The sequence below is a fragment of the Zonotrichia albicollis genome, chromosome Z (assembly GCF_047830755.1).
Source record: "Zonotrichia albicollis isolate bZonAlb1 chromosome Z, bZonAlb1.hap1, whole genome shotgun sequence".
Taxonomy (NCBI): Eukaryota; Metazoa; Chordata; class Aves; order Passeriformes; family Passerellidae; genus Zonotrichia; species Zonotrichia albicollis.
This window is the reverse complement of record NC_133860.1, coordinates 32,572,598-32,598,624: the sequence shown is the minus strand read 5'-3', so window position 1 is coordinate 32,598,624 and position 26,027 is coordinate 32,572,598. Positions and strand designations below refer to the sequence as shown.

General features: G+C 40.4%; 1 protein-coding gene across 4 annotated transcripts in view; it reads right to left on the bottom strand.

Annotated features, from left to right (window-relative positions):
* Positions 1-26,027, bottom strand: part of ITGA2 (integrin subunit alpha 2) — a 67,271-nt gene that overhangs the window by 27,580 nt on the left and 13,664 nt on the right. Inside the window, exons 2-11 of one of the 4 annotated variants that reach the window (XM_026795629.2) lie at positions 20,554-20,680; positions 12,557-12,666; positions 11,535-11,626; positions 7,873-7,987; positions 7,343-7,470; positions 6,052-6,200; positions 4,891-5,041; positions 4,302-4,467; positions 2,932-3,005; positions 111-249 (exon numbers count right to left, since the gene is read on the bottom strand). In XM_026795629.2, coding sequence (XP_026651430.1) covers positions 111-249; positions 2,932-3,005; positions 4,302-4,467; positions 4,891-5,041; positions 6,052-6,200; positions 7,343-7,470; positions 7,873-7,987; positions 11,535-11,626; positions 12,557-12,666; positions 20,554-20,680 — 1,251 coding nt within the window. Of the gene's footprint in view, positions 1-110; positions 250-2,931; positions 3,006-4,301; positions 4,468-4,890; positions 5,042-6,051; positions 6,201-6,754; positions 6,830-7,342; positions 7,471-7,872; positions 7,988-11,534; positions 11,627-12,556; positions 12,667-20,553; positions 20,769-26,027 lie in introns of those variants that run through there. The other 3 variants (XM_014269593.3, XM_014269592.3, XM_074533492.1) reach the window with 3 other exon arrangements.

The window sequence follows — 26,027 nt, the reverse complement described above, 5'->3', positions numbered from 1 at the left end:
ATTCTCAAATAATTTTTTAACACCATTTTGGGTAGGGGGGAACTTTCTAACTTCCTTAATATCTTAATCAAGGTTTCATAGATTTCCAGATTTGCATTTCAGCCCCTTACCTAGATATGAGCTATGATTTCTGTCCTGTAGAATCTTCTCAAACACATGGCTTGGAAAGGTGGTGGCTCTGTCTGAAGACTCCTGAACTACTGTTCCACTCCAGTCATAGGCCCCAACTGCACCCAGCAGCAGAACATCCTTTAAAAAACAAAAGCCTACATTTTAGAGCTACCTGATTTAGGAGAAGTGCGAGCAAAGCTGACGATCCCATGTATAATTTCACATCACTGGGTTTAAGGCAGTGATGCAGACTAGAGCCTGCAGGCAGCTGACTGGAGCTGCTCATCGTTGCTCCTTAGGTGCAGGACTTTACTGCCCCATTAAAAGGGATTATCACCCTTCGACTGCAAGAGGATAAGTGACTGCTCTAGCTTCTGTGGCACTGCAACTCATGACAAAATGGGTTTATTTAAACACTGTGATAATTTCCTACATCTGTCCATGCTGGGGTTGGGCTTGCTAAGTCCATGCTTTTATGCACCCATGATCCTGAGAAGGCTGAAGATCACAATAATGCAGCTGTACAAGAAAACTAAAGCCCTTTTTCTCAACAACAAAAGTGGCAATGAGAGCACAAAAAAGCTGATGTGAATAAATACAGTTTAATTCTTTACATAAGGAGATGCTCTTGAGAGAAGAGTTAGAACTAAAATCCAAATCAGCATGGCTCATTATACAGAATACTTCATACAGAAACACTTAATCTTATACTTGCAAACAGAAAACAAACATAGTTTAGTTTATTCAAGTTATTAAAATTCTTCACTAAACTGACATACTGTTACAGAAAACTGCAATAAAATTAAATGTGTAATTTTCCTCAAAAAATGCCCATATGTTTCTCATTTTTTTTGCCATTTCTTAGCATCAACTGCTTCATAATTTAAAACTTCAAATTGTGAAAATAAATGGGATTTATAAAATATTATTTCATTCATCTTTAGGGTTATGAGAAAGAAACAACCTTCTTGTACTTTCAGTTGAAAGCTGATTGAACCACATTTGGATTTTGCAAGGAGAACTTACTTGATAATCTTAAAGTTGATTAGCACTAAAATACATCTGATTTTTGGTTCTAATTTTTAAGTTAAATATGCCTTAAACAAATATAATTAATTTTACAATTTATAGAGAAATTCTTTTCAGATTTGATTTATTTATATTTTGGTAGCTGTCTATGTCATGGTTTGAGCCTGGCACAGAGCCAGTGCCCCCCATGAAAATGCTCTCACCCTGGTGTCTGCTGTGAGATGTGACCAGGAATAAGCAAAACGGGCTTTAGCTTAAACATAAAGAACACTTTATTACCTAAACTACAGGGAAATAGGGAAAAACTATAAGGAAAAGAAAAAAAAAATTGAAAACCTTACAAAAACCACTTTCCTCCTCCCCACTACCTGACTTTCCCAATCCGATACATTCTCCCAAATCACCACCTGCCCAGCCTGGCACCACACTTTAGTATACTCAGACTTCAGTTCATGAAGAGGAAAGGAGTCCTTCTTGTTCCATAGGCTTCCCCTGGAAACACACTGAAACCTCATGTGCTTCCCTGTCACTTCGGCACCGCCCGGAAAAAAGTCCTTTTGCCGCTTGTGACATCTTCCTTCCATGCCCAGTGCTCTCACCACTGCGCATGGCCAGAGCTGCTTTTAGGGTTGTCTTTCAAGGATGCCCTGTCTCACTCCAAAAAGGCACAGTCTCTGCTTTGGGACATCTGTCCCCCCCATATTTTTCCAACCCCCTGGGGCCGGGGGGTCCTCACGATGAACCGTCCTGGTTCTGAGCCACTGCTTCCCCCTAAGTGCAGTCTCTGTGTCACAGGAACAACTGAGTCCATGGCCACAAGAAAAAAGTCCAGCCAAAAGGCCACTCCAAATCATCTCTCCCCATTCAATCATCTCCACGTTCTTCGGGCCAGGTCCTTGTCTCATCTCATCTCTTATCTCCCTTCTTATTCAGCTTCGAGGAGGATTAGCATTTTTGCAAGGCCCCAATCATGAAAGAAAGGGGTTAAAACTTTCAGTCTCTGTCCCGGAGCTGCGGCACTCCCACACACGCTGCCGCTCCGGCCGGGCACTCTTCCTCCCCCCTTCTCCTCCTGGGCCGGCTGCTATCACATTCGGTGTCGCCGGCTCTCTCTCTCCCTCCTGGGGGGGGGGGGGGGGATGGCTGCCCGAGGGCTGACTCCCTGGGATCTTCCACCCTTCCATCCTCGAGGGGCCTCCTCACCTCCCATCTCTGTCCAGGCCCAGGGCCTACCACGTGGCTGCCCCTCCCCCGCCCAGCAGCAGCGGCTGGACGGGGGGGAGGTCTGACCTCTTCGCTTCGACGTCCCAAGAGAGCCTGCCAGGGGCAGAGCCCTGCTTTTTAACCCCTGTGTATTCTCGGAGGTGTGTCCAAACCCCACTGGCTACACCAGGTGTCAGTATCAAACTCAGAACATTCATTGGTTTGACCACAGCATCCCAGAATTCCCACTCCTTCCTGGTCAAATCACCACAGTCTACCAGCTTTACAATACAGCTAGTCACAAACAAGGAGGAATTAAATTTTTGCAGCTACACAAACTCAGAAATCACTGAAAGCATTGTATTTTCTCAAAAAGCATTGTATACATCTCAAAATTAGTACATGAAAAAACTATAATACAATTATACTTATTAATACATACTTAAGTAAAAAAATTAAAAGGATAATTTGATATTCTGCTTGTAAATAGTTCTTAAAATTGGACATTGTGTTTTTATTTCTCTTGTCTTACACTCATGTGTACATATGTATATCTATTTGTATCATTAAATAATTAGAGTGACATACCTTTTTTTGTGAGTAATATGCACTGAAGCCCACCTGTGACATTTCCATTTGGAAGGTATCACCTTGATCAGTACCTGGTAAAACAGACATGAATATATGGTTATCTCTATGTAACCACACAAAATCCAGTCTTGTTGCCTCTGAGTTTAGCTATAGAGGGACTGTGTATATCCACCAATTTGGCTGGCCCAAAGCATTTACAAGAAATGAAAATCAGAGCTGGTAAAATGTAGAAAATTTGGAGGATTCAATTGAGGCAAATTATAAGACGGAGCCAAGAGCCATGCTGTAAGTCTCTTCCAAAAAAAGGGCAGAAGATGATGGTCAAGATGGCTTGAATCAGTTTGCACAGTCTTGCTATTCTGGCTGGTCTCTTTTTGTCTTTCCTAGTAAGCATTAACACCCTGAAATTAACAACTTTAATGACTGCATATTCGTAACTTCCAAACAGAAATTTTTATTTTCATATAGGACTCCTAAAAACTGTTGCAATTGTCTTGAAAAATACTGTGAGATCCATTTCCTAAGCTAGATGGATAGGAATTCAGTGGGATTGCTCAGTAAAAAGATGTATTCCCTGGCTTTGAGCAGCCGTATGGGCCTAGCAAAGATTAAATGAAGGAGAAAGAAACAGGAAGATTTCTTCCTGAGCACAGGAAAGTGGCAGACAGGCTTCTGAGGGAGCTGAGTGCAGGCTACACATCTCCAAGGCCAAGGTCTCAATTTAACTTTAATTTGAAAGCTGGCTTTTGGGACAGCCAAAGTATCTCTGTGCCACCTCTGCAACACCTTCCTCTGAGCAATACAGGAGTGTGGGTGGTGCTGGGGAGGAGGCCCGGTAGGCACCACACAAATTGCATTCAGTTCTGCCATCAGTAACCCAGTCTTCTGGTTTGTCTTGTGGGTCTGGTTTTTTTGTTGGGTTTTTTGTTTGGTTTTGGGGTTTTTTCGTGGTGTGTTTTGTTTTAGTTTGTTTTTGTTTTAATTTAAAAATAGCTTAGATTTCACACAAGTGAAGCTCACAAGCATAAAGATACCCTTATTCTTCAGGTGTCAACAAATACATTTGGTTGCAAATGGAAAAGCCTCTGTACCTGAGGCCTGTGACATGATAGACATTTTCATTAGTTGGGGAGTTTTCCCCAAACTGCACAAATTAACTTAAACCTCAGGCTAATTAGGGGTGGAGTAGCTGGGGGAACACCTGTGAAAACCAGAGCCCACCTTAGTAGAGTGAAGCAGGGAGAAGCCTGCAGCTCCAGCTACCCCTCATTTTCACAATACTGCATCAAACTGAAGCTAAACAAAATCCTAAGCTCATCAGCTGGGAGAATCTGATGTATTTTTTTTAAACGCATTGAGTATTTTACCTTCTATACTAAAAATGCGTTCTCCAAGTGTTCCTGCTTCTTCCAGCAGTGCAGCCTCAGATGACACATTGAAGAAATACTTCTCTGTTGGGTGACTTGCAATTCCCTTGATTTCTTTAATTAAGTTTTTAGTATCCAGTTCATGCCTTATTAAGTATCCCAAAACCTTGTGTAAAGAAACAAACAGCAAAATAAGAAGAGAGAGTGATCATGCTGCTACTCCATTTCTTCCTGTGTTATTTTAGCAAATATTCTACATAGTTTAAAAAAGTTGCCTTTGTTCATACTACTGAATTGCTTATTACAGTTCATTCCTATGCAAGGGACCATTCATACAGGAAAAGAACATAAGGCCTGGCAAGGGAGAAAACCACTGAAGTTGCTCAGGCAATTCTAGTCCTGCTTTTTCAGCCAGTGAAAAGACCAGTACTTCCCTCAGCTCAGAGGATTAATTTTGCTTTGCTTCAGTCTCAGCAGTGTAACGATGTGTGCATTACACACCACTTTTGTATAGAACACGTACTTTGATACATACATAACAAAACAATCCTTCAAACATGCAGTAATGTATAATTTCAGTATTACTTACAGCAATGCCAAATCTGGTTATATTGTCTTCATTGCATTTACCTATCACTGTTTTCAGGTTGGAGCCATCATGTGATTCGCCGTCTGTCACAACAACCATGACTTTTGTGGCCGTCGGGCGTCCTCCCGACTCAGCTGAGAAGGCATACTGTCTGTGATAAAACATTGGGTTTATCACTCATCAACCCATCATGGATGCAACCAGCACACACACTGTGATGGATATGCCCATCACTGAATTAGAGCAAGCTGCTTCTGTAGTGCATAAGGAATGTACCTAAAGAAGCAGGAAAAAAATAGGGCTGGAAGGACTGGATGGTGTTTCTGATAAAAATGTAAACTTCAGGAAAAACAATTTCTTTTTTGTACAAATATTTCTAAATGAAAAGGGGGCTGTATCAGAACTGTTAAAGTTTTATGACACCAGGAATTGGCATCATCAAGCTCATACAAAAATGGAACAGAATTAATAATAGACTTCTCAATACTTCTGCAAATATTGATTCCATTGATAGCTGAGCCTGTTCCTAAACCAAATTCTCCAGTTCATGTGATTCAGCATGTATTTTGGCCTAGAGTTCTGTACTTGATAAAACTTCAAAACAGCATCTTCTTGCTGAGATGGACCTGGTTTATACATGTGTTCAGAGTCATAAAGCATTGGTTTAAATTTTCCCTATTTTTTCACACTCATGCTGCTGCAGTGATAAACTGACAACAGACAAGAAGTTTTTATTTTCTCTGCAACCAACCAAAGCCTGATCTGCAAACACAAATGTTACTGAGCCCACTGAATCCCTGGATAAACTTTGCTTCTTTCAGTGGTTTTGCATGTTTCCTAAAACCTTGTCCACTCTGTTTGATGCACTGTCATGTTTAGAGATCTGTGACATAACAACTCTGCTGGGTGCCAGAATTCCTTCAGAGTAGACTTCAACCCAATAGTTAACAACATGCTTTTCAGCAATTCTAGTCTACGTATTCCAGTGCCAGTCTGCATGGGACACTGTAAATGTACCTGATGGATTCTGCCTAGTGCTGGGAACCTACTCCAGAGGCCCTGGGCACATGAACTTCCCAGCAGGAATGAAGCTCAAGATGTTCCCACTGCCATGTGAGGCAAGTTACAACAGTTGCACGGTAGATCATCAATGCATCTCACCTTGCATTGTCAATGGCTTTGAAAGTATTAGTGAGATCTCCTCCCTTCTGAGATGTTTTCTCCATTGCTTTAACAACCTCATCCTTGGTTTGATATGTATTCAAGTTGAAGACTACTCGGGGATCATTAGCATATTGAATTAATCCCACCTATGCAATAAAGAAAAATGGTGTTAGATTATGATGCTTTACAATTAGTTACATAGAGTCATGATGCTTACTCATGCGTCAGGTTGGTGTAAAAGGTCTGTAAAGGCACAGCTCTCTTTCAACACATATAAAACCAATTAATATTAACACATTTGAAAAGCAAAGAAAGCTAAAATGCTCTTGCACTTTTGTATCATTTGTTATGGACTACAGTATGTTACTGCAAATGATCTGAAATAGACATTAAATGTTTGCTTGGTTACTTCTGGAAGGGCTGATGGATAGCAATAATACTAGGAGCTCTGGGAAAAAAGAGAAAATAGCAATAGTTCTATTGCAAGCTGACAGCACCTCAGTCTGATCTCTTCTAAGGAAGTTCTAAAGGTTAGTTACTTCACAGCACTTCGAATCTGCACTTCAAACCCTACTTGTTTTTAATACAGGTGAAGCTAAAGATGTTAGATAAGATGTGCATTAAAAACAAAGGCAAAAAAGAAAAGATGCTAAAGGTGAGGTTCAGAAAGAACTGAGCAGGAAGCCTAGCTTTTAAGCACCTCACTTCCAAAGTAGCCCAAGGAAGAAAGCAGCCTTTGGGAAAGAGATTTCCAGTGCCCCAGTCTTTGTTCTCAGAACTGTTTAGGGAAAATGGACAACTGTAAAGACAGAAGATGTTTAAAACAAAAAAAAAGGCAATAAAATTTTCCTTACCATCATCAAATCAAAAGGAAAAAAAACCCCTCAAAGATCAGTGAGTAAAGTAGCAGGAAAAGTTCCTGTTGTAAAGATGCAGCAGTTGCAATGTAAGTTGTATGAAAAGTCCATTAAAATCTGCTCTACTTTTATCACATCCCCAAAGGCTATTTTCAACTACTTTTATGTCTAATGTCTGAAAGAGATCTGACTTCCCTAGATACAATATTGACTTCTATTGCAGTTAATTTATATTTTGGATCAAATTACTAATCCCTTTTGAAATATGATAACCATGAGATAAAATTCTCAACACTGAGTAGGTTAACTGTGTAATCTGTGGCTTTGAGGTACCGTAGTTACACAGAATCAGGCTTGGTTTTCTTTAAAATTGGTTGGTTTAGGTTTTGTTTGGGTTTTTTTGGTCTTTCTCAAATATGTCTTTGACTTACCTGGGTCTTGTTAAGGCCTATGTCTAAGCCTTGTACAAATTTTTTCAAAAATGCCCGCACTGCATCCCAGGGATAAATGCTGTTTGACTCATCACAAACCACCACAACATCTATAACAGAGGAACACTCTAAAACGAAAATAAGAAGTGGACATTAAATGCATTTGCAGTCTCAATACACACCTCAGGTAAATACAGAGGTGTATATTTAGGTCTCACACAGGCAACACTTCAGCTCAGGAAGCTTTGCCAGTATGAGAACTCAATAAAAGCATATGCAGGTTTTAAACCTGCACTGGTGCAAAGCCTCTGAATACAGAGGATTAAGGCCATATTTACATCAGCATCGGATCACAATTTGTCAGCCTTTACATATAAGTCCCAGGACTTCCGCTTTGGCATATACTATTTTTTTTTAAGAAATCAAAATTACCAGTCCCCCACACAGTATATCTTGATTTTTTTTAATATGTTTGGTTTTGTTGTTTTGGGTTTTTTTTAATTGAATGTGTTTTGTACACGTTGCCTTACTTTGGACAGCTGGAGAAAAGCTTCTTAAGATCTCAAAACTTGGACTGATTTCAGAACAAACTCCTGTTGCATAGTATTGTCTTCCACACTGCTGCGCCCACAAGGGACCACAAGTCTTTAAAAAATAACAACAAAAAGAAACGATAAAAATAACCAACACTTGTCTCACCATATCTACACACAAAACCACCACAAGCAGGACGACAGCAAAGCCCTCGGGGGTCATGGGGCCTGCCAGCATCGCCCCTCTCACAGAGTTCCTCAGGGAGCGAAAGGAATTCCCGCCGCTGCGGCCCCCGCCCATCCCGCGCTGCAGCGCCAGCACCGGCCGCCAGGTGGCGGCAGCGCGCCGAGCAGGCGGGACCGGGGGACGCGCGGCATCGCCGTGAGGGGCGGGCGGGGAACCGCGACCCGAGCCGGGAACCGGGACCCGAGACCCGAGCCGGGAACCGGGACCCGAGCGGGGGACCGACAGCTGGGAAGCCTCCGAAAGGCTCGTCCCAACGGGAATTCACCTGGCATCTACAGGGTGCACTGCAGCAGCCCGCGGTGAGCGCTCTCTCACTGGGCTGCCTGGCCGCACACCCCCCCTCCCCCGGGGTTTCGTTGGCTTTGGGGGAAAATGACCCTGCTTCGCTGCTGGAAACAACCTCTGTAAACAGCAGTGTTTTCTTCATCCTGCTATCATTTACATCTTCCAACATCTTTATATGTACTGATATCAACCATATATTAAGGCAGTATCTTGCCGTGAGAGTATAGGGGGAGTTGTGTGTGTGGGTTGAGGTGGCGAGTCGGTGAGTGTATTTCCTTCTTAAAAGAAAACATTATAAACTCCAGGAAATAAATGTAACCTCTACATAACCTCTCTCCAACTATTCTGTGAGAAATTGTAGTTTCCTTATATACACACTCTGGTTGCACCCACCTTTATTTAGGATAAGAGGGACTTCTCTCAAGAATAGTAGAGGGTAGAAAAAAGTAATTAAATTCAAAAATCGAAAATGAGCTAAATCACCCACTTGGTTTCCCAGTGAGAGACAACATCAAACTATCCTAAGATATTTGACCAGATGGCGGATTTTGCAGATGAGAAAGGAAGTATATCCACATTATCTGATCTTGAGATCAAGTGCTTTTTTTAGCTGCTACATGAAGCATGGTTAGTTCTTACTGAAAAGACAGATTTTTAGCAAGGTGAAAGGTACAAAATAAATCATCTGTATGGAGCTGGAGGAGGGTTACTGGCCTTTAAAATTAATTTAAAGTTCTTTTTAGATTGTTCTTATTCGCCCATTTTCTAACTTTTTTTTCTGTATTGTTGGTAGTTGAAAACTGTGATGTTAACCTTGGAGCAAAAAGCAAACATGTTCTAATAATCTTTGTTGATCTTCAGAGGAATAAAAACATGGGGAAATTAATGTTCTAGCACTGCTTCAGTCAGAAATTTAAGATGCATCATTACTGAAGGGGAGATCACATACCAAGGACAGGGGGGGGACACACATCATCAAGGATGAACTTGAAAGGCAGAAAGTTATAAAGCGGCAGAGACTTTTCCTGCAGGACTAACATTAAGAGATGTGGGCATAAACTGGAAGGGAGAGAAGCAGATGGATTGGGCACTGGATGACTGCAGAGTGTCTGGAAGCATGCAGCCAGCATAGAAAGCAAATACGGCTTCAAGATGCATGACAAGAACCTGTTGAGTTGGGGAAATACCAAATGCACTGTATAGTGCTTGGGAACGACTCACATGGAATACAGCAGAGACCTGGTCAGTGATGTTTGAGAGAGACTTATTTTAAAAGAACATTTCAGCCAAAAAACTGTATTTGTTTAGCAAGGCAAAGGAGAAGGGTGGTTTGGGCTGTCAAATAGAGAAGGGAGGTTTTACCTGCAGGGAGATGAGAGCTGCTTCTTTCAACTAAAGGCACAGCACTGCCCAGTAAACAAACTGATAAAAATTTACATGGGAAATCCAGAAAAACCTTGTTAACCATCAGTGAAATTCTTCAGCCCCTCTCCAACAGGACTAAGCATGCCTCAGAAAAGTGTAATGAGCGTGTGGGAAATTACTGCCGTGCACTTGGAATACCTGTGGGAAGCAATCCCCTGGCATCAAACAGCATCCCAGCAGGACTGGGAGCTGCAGCACAGATGTCCCAGCCTGGGTCACACTCCCAAGCCAAAGAGCCCAGGGATGGGGCATGCAGCACAGACTGGGACAGGCAGAGGGAGGCTGGGAGAGGCCTCAGGAGGAAGGGGAACAGTGAGCTGGGAGGAGGAAGGCCTGAAATAACCCACAGAGCCCATCACAGAGGCCAGCTGCCACAGACAGAGTCTTGGAGCAAAGTCCCAGCTGGAAGCAGCTTGCAAATAGGAGCAGGCTGTCCACGCACTGGGTTCAATACCTGCCACAATTAAACCACGGGGCTTTTGGTATTTGTTGAGGCTGAGTCACAGATAAGCGCCTGTCTCCAGAACCTCACTCTCTTTATGTTAAAAAAGAACTTCTGTTGGATGGAAGCATGACTGTTTATGTCTTAGAATTCAACCTGATTTTTTGTGCTGGTGTTTTTTTGTTTTTTTTTTTTTTTTAATTTAAGGACACTCAATCAATAACCTGTGGATCAGGAAATACTTTTTAACTGAGAGTTCAAATATTATTAGAAAATTCAAATTTCCCTGCATGAGATATTTTAAAACACTCTAGTTACTCATACTGACTAAAAGTGGGTATGCACAGGACATTAAAAGTAATTGAAAGTATTATTCAAGAGAGAGAATAAGATATTTTAATCAAGGCCTTCTTCAAGTCAAGAAAATACTGTTCCTGTATTTTGAAGTTATTAATAACTTTACTAATTCCATGAGGACTGCTGGAAAGGTTGGAATTAGACATAATTCTAAGTACTTCATGTATTACATGTAACTACATGTTAGTGAATATAATAAACACTTGAATACTTTTGTGCTTACTAGGAAGATGCAACAAAAAATACAAAGCTTAAGGACAGCCTAGAGCCCTTCTCTCTGTATTTTATTGTTTTACTAACGCACTGCACAAGGCTACATCATACTGAAATACACCTACACACCAAGAGTTTTCGTGCTTATGACTAGGATCATAAAAAAGCTTGTTAAACAGGCATGCACTTCCTTTCAAGTAAGAATTCTATTTAGCAGGCTCCAAGGACAGTGGTTTGTGAAATATACACAGAGAAAATGCCTCCTCCTCCAAGCTCACTGACCAAATAAAAGGGGCTAGAAATACTGATATCTCAGGAGAACAGTGCCTGTGCAAGTGTTAATGATAGAGGTTATATAAAGCCCATTGAAAGCACAATCAGAACTATACAAGACCACCTTAAATAATTTAATGGTGGAAATATTCTTGCCTGTATTGTCTAACTTGAATCACTGAGACATTAAGTAGGATGTTTAGATAAACAACAAAGGAGAGACTTCACAATTTTTCCTGCATTAATGATACATTTTACAATTGATTTTGGACCCTAGGTAAGTGCAGTGGGATGTACTAATCCATGCTGCATAATAAAATACATTTAGCCTGCACTTATGAAAATATGTGGATAATTCTGGTTTCTTGATTCTCTTTTGAAGATTCTGTGTGTACTGCATATGATCTTGATACATACCAGAAATCCTCCGGTTTTTGAGTTCTGTATCAGAGTCAAGCCAAGGTTCATGTCCTTTTTAATTTCAGTCACATTTGGAATATTTATTAAAGCTGAAATAAAATTAAATTAAGTAATGACAGAATAATAGATAAGGTGTAGAATCAATTTACTAAGTTAGAATTAATTTCAAAAACTTGATTTTTCATAATCTAAGGTGCCTTTTCCAAATTTCTACATGCAATTCTGAGATAAACTGCATGTAGAAATTTGCAATTTGTAAAAGAATAAAAGAAACAAAAGCCAATCTTTGGGAAAAAAAAATTGCTAACCATCAAATATAGACATCAATTAAGTATGGCCATTTAGAGTATCTGCCCTGAAGACAGCTGCAGGCAAAAGAGAGGAAGAAAAAAATCTACATATTGCATGTTTTTGGCTGGCTGAATAGATGCAGCTGAGTAGCTACAGTTACATTCCTGAGGACACCAGACTCCTCTGATCCAGTATCAGGCTTTAGACAAAAAACTGGAAGGGCCAGTGGAGGGCAGAAATTATCTGCACCACAAATAAACACAAAGGAGCAATCTCAACACACCCTGCTGCCTCGTATTTTCGCTGTATCCCAACCTGAACTCCATTTTATAGCTAGTTTGCAGGCACAAACACACACCCCTACCTGGCTTAGGGAGGACAGGGGCAAGCGCCTGCCAGCATGGAGCCCTGTGCCCACTAGCCACTGGCTCTGGGACCCACAGTGTTCCTGCCCCTTGGCTGGAGGGTAAGGACCCCAGGTGCTCCAGGGGGTGACACCGAGACCCCAGTGTCTCCAGCAGCTGGCACCACCTGGCCTGGGTCCAATTTTTGCTCAGACAGACACAGGTCTCATCAGCACTGAGGCCTTGCAGCACACACACACCTTCACAGAATCTGAGATTATGCAGACTGCTAGTTAAGAAAAGTTTTAATAAGGTAGACTGGCCTCATACACACACAGGGGAAAACTTAACAAGTGTAGCAAGACACCGTTAGTCAGAACATACCTTGTAAATTCAATTTTTTGCATGTGGTTTTGGAGACACCAACAGGACATGCATATATATCTCCAGTTCTGTTCGCAGGATAGCCACTCCAAGGTGAACCAACCAACAACCTAAAGGAAAAGGAACTTGATTATGTCCTAAATGATACTGAAAAAGTTCAGCAGCATTGCACAGCACACTACAGGTAGCAGGTAGAGAGGCTCTCATGAGCACCCAAGGCATTCTGGTGTGGGAGTCCTCTCCAGAACTGTTCAGAAGCTTTACTTGCATGTCAATACACTGCACTGGATTCACCAGGGGCAGCTTTGGTGGAAAGCCTTTGGGGATTCATCTGCCTCCAACACGTGTAGCATTTTTAATGTGACATTATGTCATAGGTCAGAAGAAATACAGTGAAGGTTCTAATATATATAGACACATAAAAATGCAGAAATATATGTGTTGGGGATCGAGATACATATTACTTATTGTTCTATCAGTTAATGGTTAACTGATTCCTTTTGGGTTATTCTTTTAACTGATAAGAAGCTTTTTCTACAGGATCTGCTTAGCAACAATAAAACACTTATGTCTGATCTTGAGCACTACCACACCTTGATAACACTGAGTCAGAAAGAAAATACTGCAAGTGGTAACAATCTGCTGCATAAAGTCTGTAATCCTGTACAAGAAAGTTAATACTTATGATAATTCTGCCTGCAACACAAAGTGATTCATGTTCTCTGACTCATTTGTTCATATGCCAAAAGATTTCCCCCCAACATCTGCCCCTCAAGACTCTTACTTTTATTTGAAAGCCGTCACAAAACTATTTAGCTCACCTTCTTGGAATACTGCTTAAGAACACCTCTCTTTTATCAAAAGTCTCTAAATGATGAACTCAAGAGTTATTAAAAATAAAGCAGATTATTGAAAAGCAGGGGCTCTGGGTATTTGCTCCAGCAGCAACATGACTTTATTTTCAAGCAGAACAATCCATGGTAGTAAGTAATGCATTTTGGAGACTGTAGGAAGACAAGCAATGGAGCCCCAATACAGAATATTGAATTCAATAAGAAATCATCTTTTTTTAGCCCATCAGTAGGTTGTTCAGAGCAAAATTGCTATTCTCTAAAATTTTATAGGTATCTAACCTATACCTTTATACCTGGTGCTATTAAAAAAAATTGTGAAATTTTTATATTTTAAAGCAATTTCTATATATATCGTTAACTTCCTAGGGATCATCTGATTTTACTGCTGTGATGTTAGTTTGAATAAAATGGTTATGACAAAAAGAGTTTTAGATGCACATGAAAGAGTTTTTCTCTAATTTGCTTAGAGAAAATGCTGCTAAACTGCAGCTTCTTTTTAAGTTTATTTCACTTTCATCAAACACAAATAACATTATTTTATCAGTTCAGCTGAGGGTTTGGTTTCAGATTCTCTTTCTTGTGTGTCTGGATATTTTAACTCTGCCTATAATGCCTAACTCTTTCTCAATTACCTTGCTGGAAAAGGGTAATCATGCAGGCAGCAAGAACAGGACTTTTTGTACTTCTAGCATCTCTAAATATGCAACTTAGCTTCATACAAACACCTCTCTAAAACGAAAATATTGCAGTAGCTGTGAGGAGGCCTCTGATTTTCCTGTTTTTTTAATTAGTGTTTCTGAGCCTTTTCAGCACAGTGGAAACCAGAACTGCCACAGCTCAGGACCAAACAAATAGAGCTCATAAGCAGCTACTGCACTGGTCATGCGCCAACAAATAACATAATCTGCAAATACTTGCAGTGACACAGAGGGCTGGAGCTGGTCAATAGTGGGAGAAAGAAGGAGAAGGAAGACATGGTGTTAGCTTGCTAGGTACTACTGAGTTGGGTACAGGAATATAAAATGCTAACTGGGCTGATGGGAGAGAAGTGTTAGGACTTTTTGTGGAAAGAGGAAACAGCTTTAAAATGGATGGCAACACTGTGTGTGCAATATCTGAAACGGGAACAGCTTTCCAGTATTAACTGTCAGGCTGAACATTGCACTGTGTACATTTATAAACACTTGCACTTTTTTTTTCTAAGTTTCCCAGAAGATAAACATATTTCGGAGTCCTTACAGGATGACAGCTACTGTTCAGAGAATGGCCTTGTATCTTGGAAATAGCCACTGAAACTACTGCCATCTAGTATGAAACTCACTGTGAATCTCTGTGTTGTGCTGGCACAGCTCTGCAGCCACAGGTTTTCCTGAGAGCCCGGAGCACACAGTCTCACTCACAAGAAAAGTGAGTGAGAGGGAGAAGAGGAACAGAAGCTTGAGCACTAGCTGACCCCAAATCCAAGCCTAAATCCAAGCTCACTCCAAGTTCCACCCCTGCTACTGACATCAAGACAAACATCATCCCTGCTCTGGTGTTTACTAAAAGCTGTTCTCTGCTTTTCAGCATGCATACTTTTGCTCATTCCATGGGCATTATTTGCCTCCCATTTTCTCTGCCCTCAACATCAACTGCAATCCAGACATGCACTTATACCAAGGAACTATCGCTTCTAAAACTTGATATTCACAAGATAATTTTGCTACTGGTACCCCTGAAACCAACCTTGGTGTTGCTGCATGGTACAAACAGGAAAATGTAAGACAAAACAAGATGAACTTTTCTCATTTTAAACCCAGATTTAAATCTACGCCAAATAAAGAAATTTAATTTCGTCTTTTATTTGCCTTGCACTCCTCACAGTTTAGTGGGACTTATTTTATGAATTAATTTTTCTGTATTCCTTGTAGATTTGCATAGTCTGTGAATCTCAATGTCATACCTATATTGCAAGCCAAAAAATGCCACTCCATACACAGAATTCACACTTAGAACTGACTGTTACTGATGGTGATTTTCAGAAGTGAACAGAGCTATTAAACCCGTTGCATTATTTGACTTAACTAGTCTAACCTGTTGTCAATACATGCCTGAGAAAAAATTATTAACTGACTTATGCCAAGCTTAGCTCCCTACTTTTGCCAGCCCTAAAGGCTCGAGGAAATAACAAAATTTCTATTTCTTTTGTATTCTTTGGCTTACTTAATATTTAATACCAGCCCTAATCTACGTAAGAAATCAGAAGTCCTACTTGCCTTTCAAAATTAACATAAACCATTGCAGGAGGGAGTTACACAACACTGCTCTGGGAAAATGCATGTGTATCTTTCTGAAACATCAGAAGTGAAGACAGCAAGGGAGTATCTGGCTAGCATCCTGCTAACTACATTTTTTTTTACTGTAATTAGACAGGATACATGAGACAAAGCGAAACAGAATATATCAAGAAAGAATGCAAGAAAGCAGCACTAAAATACTTTAAAATACTTGTTTCCAAATAAACTGTATCATGTATAATGTATTAATTAAGGCTCTTTTTCACCCATGAGTCAAATATTTTTTTTTACAAAACCTCTTTATTTGTCCTTGCAGACCATCTTCACAAAATACTATAGTGAATATAATGTAATATTGCTACTGATGTTATTATTCTTCTCCCTAATCATTCTCCAACACTGTATACAAAGCAATGGCACTAGGAAGTGATATGAAGTTCAGCAGAAAGGCCTTACCACACAAGCTGCAGGAGTGGCAGATCAAAGTGCAACAGGAATTATTTCTGGGAAATTACACCATGACAAAGTTAGTAATCAGCAAACTGTGATGTAGCAGAAAGCAAAATCCAAATTCATAGTAAAGGGCTGAATTCCCAGCTGTTGTCAGAGCATGTTTTGTGTTTTCTGGGGTTTTTTAATTTTTTTTTCCTCTCTTCTCATATATTTGCTTTTTATTGTGTTGCATTGTGTTTTGTTTTCTAAACATGAAGATGGTTAATAGGAAAATAAGAATAGAAAGAACCTCTTAGATTATCTGGCCTTTTTCCTACAATTACAGGAAATGGTGAGTAGATATGGAGACCAGAAAACTCTTCATGCTCATAGATGCTTCTCTGCACATATAAAAGCACTTTCACCATCTAAAACTTTTGATCCTTTCAACAAGAATCAGAAGTTCAAAAACTACAGTGAGCTATGGCAAGAGAATTTGAGTGACAAACTCAGAAGTCCTAGAAAAAAGAAGGCAGAGCTTTTCCAAGCAGGAAAAGGGCAAACTGTGGTGCATGCAGTCAGGGAAAACAAAACTGGGTAAAGAACTCAGCATTAGCAGTGGTTCTGGCACTGAAAAGACAGAGCTGCAACAATGGCAGCTTCTGTTAGGAGAAAAAAAAAATCAAAAAATTACCATCCTCAAAAGAAATGGCCTTCCTCATTAAAATCAGAAAGCTTTGAAAATGTACTGATTTCAATAGAAGTTCATACAGAAATGTGTCTTTCTGGCAAAATATCTTATTGGTCTGAAAAGGCCGCACAGATCATCAGGAGAAAGGCCACTATATTTGGTGACCAGTGAGAATTAGGCAATGATTTTTAAAACTATGTTTGGTAGTGCAATAGTTATGACATACATCAGTAAGTGCACTGTATATTGTGTCATTACTGACATGTGAGATGAAACAAAATATTTTAATACAAAAATACCACAATATAAATTCAAAACCAAAATAATTTTTATAATTGCAAATTCTAAGCGCACAGACACAGCTGAGCATGTGTCTGAAGACACATGTGTAAGAAAAAGCATTTCACAGCTATCTACAACTTCTTCAATCTTCCTCACCTGAGACAGCTATAAAACCAACTCTCAACATGGAGTAAATATGGTTATCTCTGAAGACTGTACTGTAAGCTGCTGTTAAGGGAATGCACATTCAAGATGAACTTTACAGGGTACAATTTGGCTTTCTAAAAGATTAAAAAATAACAGAAATTTTAGTTTAAATTTAAGATTCAGATTCTGGTGATCTCTTGACAGGGAGAACCACAGTATAAGCTAAATTATGTTTCTGCGGTGGCTAATTACTTGTATGGCCAACTGCTTTTCTAATTGATGAATTTCATTGGTATTCACAATTTTCCTCGAATTCATTAAAGAGTTCCTATTTTAAAATTCCCATCAGAAACTGTGAAAAGCCTGAGCTATGCTTGACTTGCAAGTTTGTGCTTATTTATGAGCATCATACACCATCAAGGCTCATCAATGCACAGTGGATTAGTGCCCAATTATCCTGGATCATCTGCTCTAACACAAACAGTCTTCCTTGGTGGTTTGTGCCACAGCGTCCCAACATGTGCCAGACTCCAATAGTCCTGCATTCCCTTTTGGACTGTCTTCCCTCTTCTCTCTGAACTCATCTCCAAGAAAAAGTGAAAGCCAGTAACAATTTGCAAAAATTCTCTCTTTATAATTTCTTTAGTTCTTACTGCCTCAGGAGATGCACCTCCCAGAAATACTGCTGAATAACATAACTGGCATGTGCTATATTTCTGTAGCTCTCCTTTCTACTCTTTGAATACAGGAGGTTTTTTAAAGCTGTATTTCACATAGCACCCTGTGAACTTATTAAGCAAAATCTAGGAAGTGACAGAATTTCTGGTGGAGCTCAGATTCTGGATAATCTCTTCTGGGGAGAGATGGCACCCCAGTAAGCACATGGTGTGGTGAGCAGCCCATTCTCTGTGCCTGGACAGAGTTTTCTGGTACATCGCATTCTTGCTGCACAGTGACGATCTCTCCACAAAAGCATATGATGATAAATGCTCCCGTCAGACAGAAAAATCACCCTGATCTTATCTCAGACTGTTTATCTTGTTCCCAGTTCAGCCATGTCAACAAGAACTCTGTGCATGGATCGCAGCCTCCGCATGGCTCATAGGAGAAAACAACTCTACTGAACAACTTAAAAGAGATTGAATGTTCTGTTTGGGTTGGGGTTTATTTTTTTTCTGCTTGGTTGGGTTTTTTGTTTTGGGTTTTAATTTTTTTTGTTTGTTTGTTTTTTAATAACGCATACAAGATAAAGCTCTATTGTCCCCAGAAAAATAAAATAGCCTAGAAGTTAAGAGAACAAGACAGTAGAACATGACTCACTCTTTTTTTTAAGCTTGCCTAATGATTTTTTGAGTGGAAGACTGAAAAGGGCTTTTCTTCACTGAAGAGTGTCTAACAAGTCCTCGTTACTTGAACACAAACTGATAAAATTTCCCTGATTTTTGGAGATACATCAGACACCATGCAGGGAAAGAACTAATGGTGAAGTGCCTACATACAGAAAAGTTTGCTAGATTCAAAATATTCATATACTTAGGAGAAGATTTGTTAAACTCCATGGTCATAAGAGTGTTTTCCAACCTAACTGATTCCATGATTCTGTAAGTTAGGAAAAGTTAAAGCAAAGTTACTTTTTTTTTTCCTTCTATCCAGCACACATTATCTGAGAAAGTGGTACTGGAGAAGTTTTTATATTAGAAGCAAAACTAAAAGAGGGAAATATAAAACATAAATAGCTTGAATGGATCAGGCAGCTATTGCTTCTTCTGCAAGCTTTCAGAAAAACTCGCTAGAAGTGTAAAACACAACAATTTCTCCATGTATGAAGCCAAAATGTTTCAGTTCAGTACAGGCACATGTTCTCCTTCAATGGCTTTACACAGAACCTGGGGAGGGGAGGGGGGTTTGGTTGCCTTTTTTTTTTTTTTTTAAAAAGAGATCTCTGATCTATGGGTGACTAAACACGTAATTAAAGCAGGCAGAAACGCAGCGAGAAGCCACCACAGCATCAGATGAAGAGTGGGGGAAGGTTGGAAGCCTACTCAGCTGAGGGAGAGAAAATGCCAAGGTATTAATTCAGAGGCTACAGCTCCGCTCTGCTCTGGCTGTGTCTCCTGGTCCCTGGAAGCCAACACCTCTGGGAAGTCGGGGCTGTATGTGTGTGCCTGCAGCCGATGGCAGCGGCGCGGTCACGAACCTCTCAGCTGCCTCCGTCACTTTGTGCCACTTTTCCAAATTTTAATGGCAAAACACACTTTCTTGAGTGACATCTTTCTTTCTCTTTACTGAAAAAAAGTGCAGTTCCTGAGGGTGTTGTCACAAAAGCAGAACTTCCAGTTTGTGGCTATTTGGGTTCTGACACAGTTCCTGTCCATGGAGGATGACCGGTCCGAAGTGTCTCAGCATACCATAATATGTACAATCTCGTGGGCCTTTCTGCTCCAGACTTAAACCCATGTATACACAAACAGCCACTGAAGAGTTCAGTAGTTCTCAACAGCTTTCTAAGACTTACAGTCCTTACACATAAAGACACCTGAAGATGTGTGCCTGCTGAGGCTGCAGAAGAGGAAACACTGTGTTTTCTGCTAAATGCGCTTACTCCCAATAATACGTTAAAGTTCTTCTTGAAACCAACTTTACTAGAAAAAATATTTTACTAATTGCTCATCAAGCCCAGTGTTGTGGCAACAGAGGACTTCAGGTCAAATTTTGTAGCTGAAGAGATGTTGCGAACAATACTTTGCTATGATTGTGTTATAAACATCTAAATACACCATCCCTTGTGAGGCAAACAGTTAATACTGTATCAGACACAAAATTATATCCATTTAGTTTAATTTTAATACTAATAATTAGAACTCACTAGGCCTAATAATTTGTTTTGATCTTAAAAATGTTAAAATGGGGAAATACCCACATATTAAAGAGTATAAAAGAGCATAAAGAGCAACAAAGATGCTCTGGGTACACAAAGGAATGCAAGTTAAAATTCTAGAGAAACTGTAAGGCTAAGGAAGTTAGAGTATTGGAGATGAAGAAAAAAATTACCATAAGAATGACCTCAGGTTAAGGAAAGACATGGTGTTAAGTAAAAAAGCATGAACCATCACATGCACGCACTTTTAGAATATCTCAACTTTTGGTTTAATAACATTAAGTATTTCTTTGTAAAAAGATAGCTGAAATATAAAGACAAATTTGCCAGAATCCCTTCAAATGAGATGTGGAATTATAAAAGAAATATTAAGAGCTGCAACATTTTTTTACTTAACCTTTTAGTTGGACCTAAACCAACCCATTCAAAATGCTTACCATTTGCCTTGTTCATTTATAAACTGTTGAACTGCATATCCAAACTGCTCTCTTGGTGGACCAGAAAATATTTTTGCTTCCAGGAGCCCAACATTGTAGGCTTCACAGCAGTTATGAAGAATTCCTGCTAACAGAAAGATTATGATTATAACAGAAGCAATTAAAGAAGAATTTTGATCCCGGTGAAAAAGGCTCTTCATCTGCGACAGCTCCCCCAACAGAAGAAAATAAACACAGCCTTTGACACATGCTTGAAAAAACAGAGATTTTGCCACAGTACCCTGGCCATGCTAAATGCCTTTTCTAGCACTGTTTATGTGTGTTATATTACTGCGGGCAGAGATCAGTGATTCATTCACTGTTTGTCTTAACAAAAGTTGCAGCATTACTAATGGGAATGTTTTAGCTGAATAAAGGCAAAAAAAAAAAAAAGTGTGATTCACAGGTCTGTTATCCTCCTTTACCTTCAGGCATAAGTTAGGCTTATGGCACAGCAAACACATCAACAGCCTGCTGAGGTACACTAAAATCACAGGGTTGAAAGAACCTTACTCAACCACCAAATAAACCATGTCCCAAAGCCAAATCCACCAATAAACCATGTCCCTAAGGGCTACAACTACACATGTTTTGGAAACTTCTAGGGATGGTGATTCCACCACTTCCATGGGAAGAGTGCTTCAATACTTGACAACCTTTTCCAGGATGAAATTTTTCCTAATGCTCAGTTTAAAACTTCCTGGTGCAACTTGATCTCATTTCTGCTTGCACTATTGGTTGTTACCTGGGAAAAGACGCTGACCCCCACCTGGCCACAGCCTCCTTTCAGGCAGCTGTAGAGTGATAAGGTCCCCCCTGAGCCTCCTTTTCTCCAGGACAAACACCCCCAGCTCCCTCAGCTGCTCCTCACAGCTCTTGTGCCCCAGACCCTGCCCCAGCTCCATTGCCCTTCTCTGGACTCTCTCCAGCCCCTCAGGGCCTTTCCTGCAGTGAGGGCCCAGCCCTGGGCACAGCACTGGAGGTGCGGCCTCAGCAGGGCCCAGCACAGGGGGACAATCCCTGCCCTGGCCCTGCTGGCCACAGCATTGCTGATCCAGGCCAGGATGCCATTGGCCTTCTTGGCCCCCTGGGCACAGCCTGGCTCATGGGCAGCTGCTGCCACCAGCACCCCCAGCTCCTTTTCAGCCACTCTGCCCCAGCCTGTGGCACTGCCTGGGGTTGTTGTGACCCAAGGGCAGGACCTGGCACTTGTCCTTGTTGAACCTCACACCATTGGCCTCAGCCATGATCCAGCCTGCCCAGATCCCTCTGCAGAGCCCTCCAGCAGATGAACACACTCACTCTCACCATCCAACTTGGTGTCACCCAAAATCTGACTGAGTGTGCACTGGATCCCCTCATCCAGGCAATGGAGATATCAAAGCAAAACTGAACCTTGGAACAGCACTTGTGACCATCTACCAGCTGGATGCAACTCCATTCACCTCAATTTTCGTGCTCAAACAAAATGGCCTCAGTGTACCTGCTAACACTGTTTATAATTGAGTTTGTGGCACTGGAATAAAAATGAGATTATCTGCTGCATCAGAAAACCTAAATTTTTCAGTCATTTCATTATCATGCCAGAAGCCTTTGTTTTCAGTCCAAACAGTCTGAACAGTTGTCCAAACAGGAAAACTTAGAACTACAAACATGCAAGATAGAACAGCATTAATAAATCGTGACATTTAACATTGCAATTCTACTTAGCTATGGTTTTGTTATTAATTGCTTTTTCTTGGGCACTTACGTGCCTGGGAGTAATGGCATGCCATTCCATGCCATTTTGGAAGGAACCAACTATGTGGACTAGGGACGAAGTCGATTTTGTAGGACGGGGGGCCCACTCTTCATCCATAAAGGGCCTGATTGTTTTTCTGATCAAGAACTGTAGCAGGATACCTAGGAGAATATGCACTGGGAGAGCTGCAGGAAAAAGACCAGACTCCCCTGAGGGACTCTGCTGTGAGTAGGTAACTGCTTCCCCAGAGTGGAGGTGGAAGGACTGAGACAGCAGAGGGATTCCAGGAACAAGCTACAGCCCAGCTGAGAAACACCTTAGATCTCCTGAAAAGCCTCCAAAAATGGCAATGATGGAAGAAATCATGATCTCAGCTACTCCCTGAGGTTTCCAGATGAGGCAGGTTCACAGAGCTGCTCTTGGGTTAAACAATGTCCCTCATGTTTCCCCTCCCTTCCTGTGTGCCCAGACAGAATGAGTTTTATCTGCTTTACACACAAATATGCCTCACCACAATCATTTAGTATGAGTCACTGTGTAGTAAAGAAGAAGCTTTTTCAATAATCCCTTACAACAAGGATACTTTATGGAGAGATGGCATCTTGAAAATATAATCTCAAATTCTAACCATTTCTCTAGTTTTGATGGGCAGAGAGCTTACTGTTGGTATCACTTTCTCCTAGGTCCCAGGAGCAGCTTTGGAAGAGAGGTTAACAGGGTTTATATCAGCATGAAACAGCCCATCACAGTAGCTGAATTGTAATAGTAATAATGATAATAAAATCATAGTGAAAATATTAAAATCACACAGGTTTGCAGAAAAAGTTCATGACCTGTAGAAAGTCTCAATGTATTTTGTATCATTGCCCACAGAATTCAAAACAGGAATATCATTAGCAGAAGACTAAATAAAACAGTAAAAGTTACTACTTTTTTTACCACAAATTCAAACAGGAAGTCATACATTAGTTATCTCAAACAACCACATCTACAGTCAGCCTCTGGAAAGCTAGAAGTCACCCACTGCTAGAAGTATAGTTTCTTGAGAAACATCCTTAGAGAGAAATATATTTTTCTTGAGTCAAGCTGTTTAAGACTGGAGAAGAGAATGTGTACAGACTCATTGCCCTGTATTTTGCAAGCCTTTTGACACTAAACACAACCTCATATAATCACAGTTTATGTCTGGGTTTTGAGGACAAGGAACGGTGTATTGAGATAGTAATCGACAATTGCCAGTAATTCCTTTGTGATCTAATATACTTATATTTTATATAAACATTTTTGCATGTCATATCCTGAGGGGTTTTTTTTGTGTCTGTTGCTAAATTGTATTATTCTCAATCAGAAATCAAGCATGATTTAGCAGTTTCCCTTTCTCAGGAGGCCAAAGGAGACTATAACACAGCAACATCCTACACGAAAATACTGAAGAAGAACTCTCCACTTTATATGTTGCACATGAAAATAAACGCTGGCTTTTAAAGAGATGAAAGCAATATAGAATGATGAACAGTTCCAGTCTGACCCGAAATCCAGTGACATTTAGAGAAAAACTCTTGACTCTCTGGACTGTTACTTATTAGCAAATCATACTGCAAGCCAAATGGTTACATTGCTGAGTGCATTGGACAACTTTGATGCAAATACATGGAAGGTGTTTCTAATTTATGTCCAAAGTGAGAGTTTTGTTAAATGCTACAGGCAAGGCAAAAGTTTCCTCCAGAACTCGGTGAAAATACAGGGAGCAGGTATGACAGCCAACAGCCTGAAGGAAAGTCCCCATGGTTCAAATTCCCCTGGGGTGCTGTGACAAGACAGGTGGGGTCAGCAAAATGTGTGGTAGGTTATGTGTTGCCTGTTCATCTCCTCCCTTGTCCTCAAAAACTCCCACCAGTGTGTAACATTCATCCCTGAACCTTCCAGGGCCACCCTCTGTGGTCCTATTTTCTCCAAGATGGGGGCTTATTCCAAGGAGCAAGGAATAATGCACCTGTCCAAGCACTGGGAAGCTTCAACTCCTTGTAGCTTCCCTGGGCTTCACCACAGCTTACAGAAGCAATGTCCTTTTTCTCTTCCCATGGCCTTCTTCTCACTGAACCATTTCACCCACCCTTCCCATTTACCACTCAGGCTTGATTTTCTTCTTTTAAATAATTTGCACTAGTGCAGCATCAGAGCACTGCTCTTTGAGAGCAAAAATGCACAGCTGGAACAATGGAGAGGTGTCTGCCAGATCACAGGTCTTTTCAAATCTGACTCTATCATGTTGACTTTCTGGACCAGCATCCATTCAAGGACAGTGAAAAGAGATGAACAAAAAAAAGCAATCATAAAACCCAGCCTCTGAAGATACACTGTCGTCTGCAGTGTTCTTACAGATCAGCCTAGTTTCAGCATATTTCAGTCACATTTTAAATTCCACATTTTTATAATCATCAGCAGATTTTTTTAGATCTACTCCACACAAATCTTAGTTGGCTGGGCCTAGCAAGTATATACTGGCAATAATATAGTAGGCATTTTTCCTGCCATTTTCCTCCATCTGATATAGTGCTTACACTATAAGGACAGCTTTTATACATTTTGTACATCTATCTTTATATAGTATCCATAAAAAGAAACTCAAGCATTTGCAGCCAAAAAAAGAGAAAATTCTAAGTTTCCTTTAGACCTATTTTAAGCCTGTGCAAAATAAGAGGGTCTCTTATGGATTAAAAGGGTGCCAATCATTGAAGCATCTAGGTTCAAAGTACTGTATATTCCAGGCTGGAACGATTTTGTATCTGTTGCTGCCTTCAGGCAATGAACTTTGATAATTTAAGAATCTTGAAATAAAGAAAACTAATTCACTATCTGGATTTTAATAGCTTTTGGTGACAGACTTCTACTTTGTGACCTAATGATCATGATGAGAGATTGGTCGGGCAAGTAAAAATCCACTTCCTAACTTCTGTCTGTAAATGGCACTTTATTTACAGTCAAGTAAACAGACTCTGTGGAACAAAGGAAGCTAGATATTAGCCTAAAGCTTCTGAAAGTCCCTCTGCAGACTTCAAAAGCAGCAGTTCCTCTCCACTGGGAAAGTTGCTTGGGCAGTTCAGTTTAAAGGGAACACCTTCACTAAGTACAGTAGTCCCAACATCTAGCTTCAGAAAGGAAGCAAGAAAAGAAATCCTAAAGGGATAAAAGAAACTCTAAGTTTTCTAATAAGCTTGAGTACCTCTCTGCATGGTATATTTTTTCCCCTAGGAATTCCCATATTTAAGCAACTGCATTATTGCAGTATGAGCCATGGGAGCTGCAGTGTAGTTATATAGCTGGTTTTATAATTTAACACCAGGATTTATTTTTTTCTCCTAGCAGGATGAAAAATAATGCATGTTATGACTGGGCACCTTTAAGCCTCAACGTGTGGAAATTCCTTTGTAACTATAAATGACATATCTAATGATAGCTCTAATGCCTTGTTTGCTTCATTCTGTTTGCACTACAAGCTGAAGCAAGTTTTAATGAAGTAAAAGCTCGTATTAGGTACACCCAGTTCATAATTGTTTTGATTTTGTAAGCAAAGTTCACAGCTTAAAGTGATCAAGCAAAAAATGTCTGTTTGATGCTGAGATTTAATAGCTGTTTTATTGAAGCCCCTTACTCAGATTAACATCAAGCATAAAAAAAACAGGATAAAAACAAT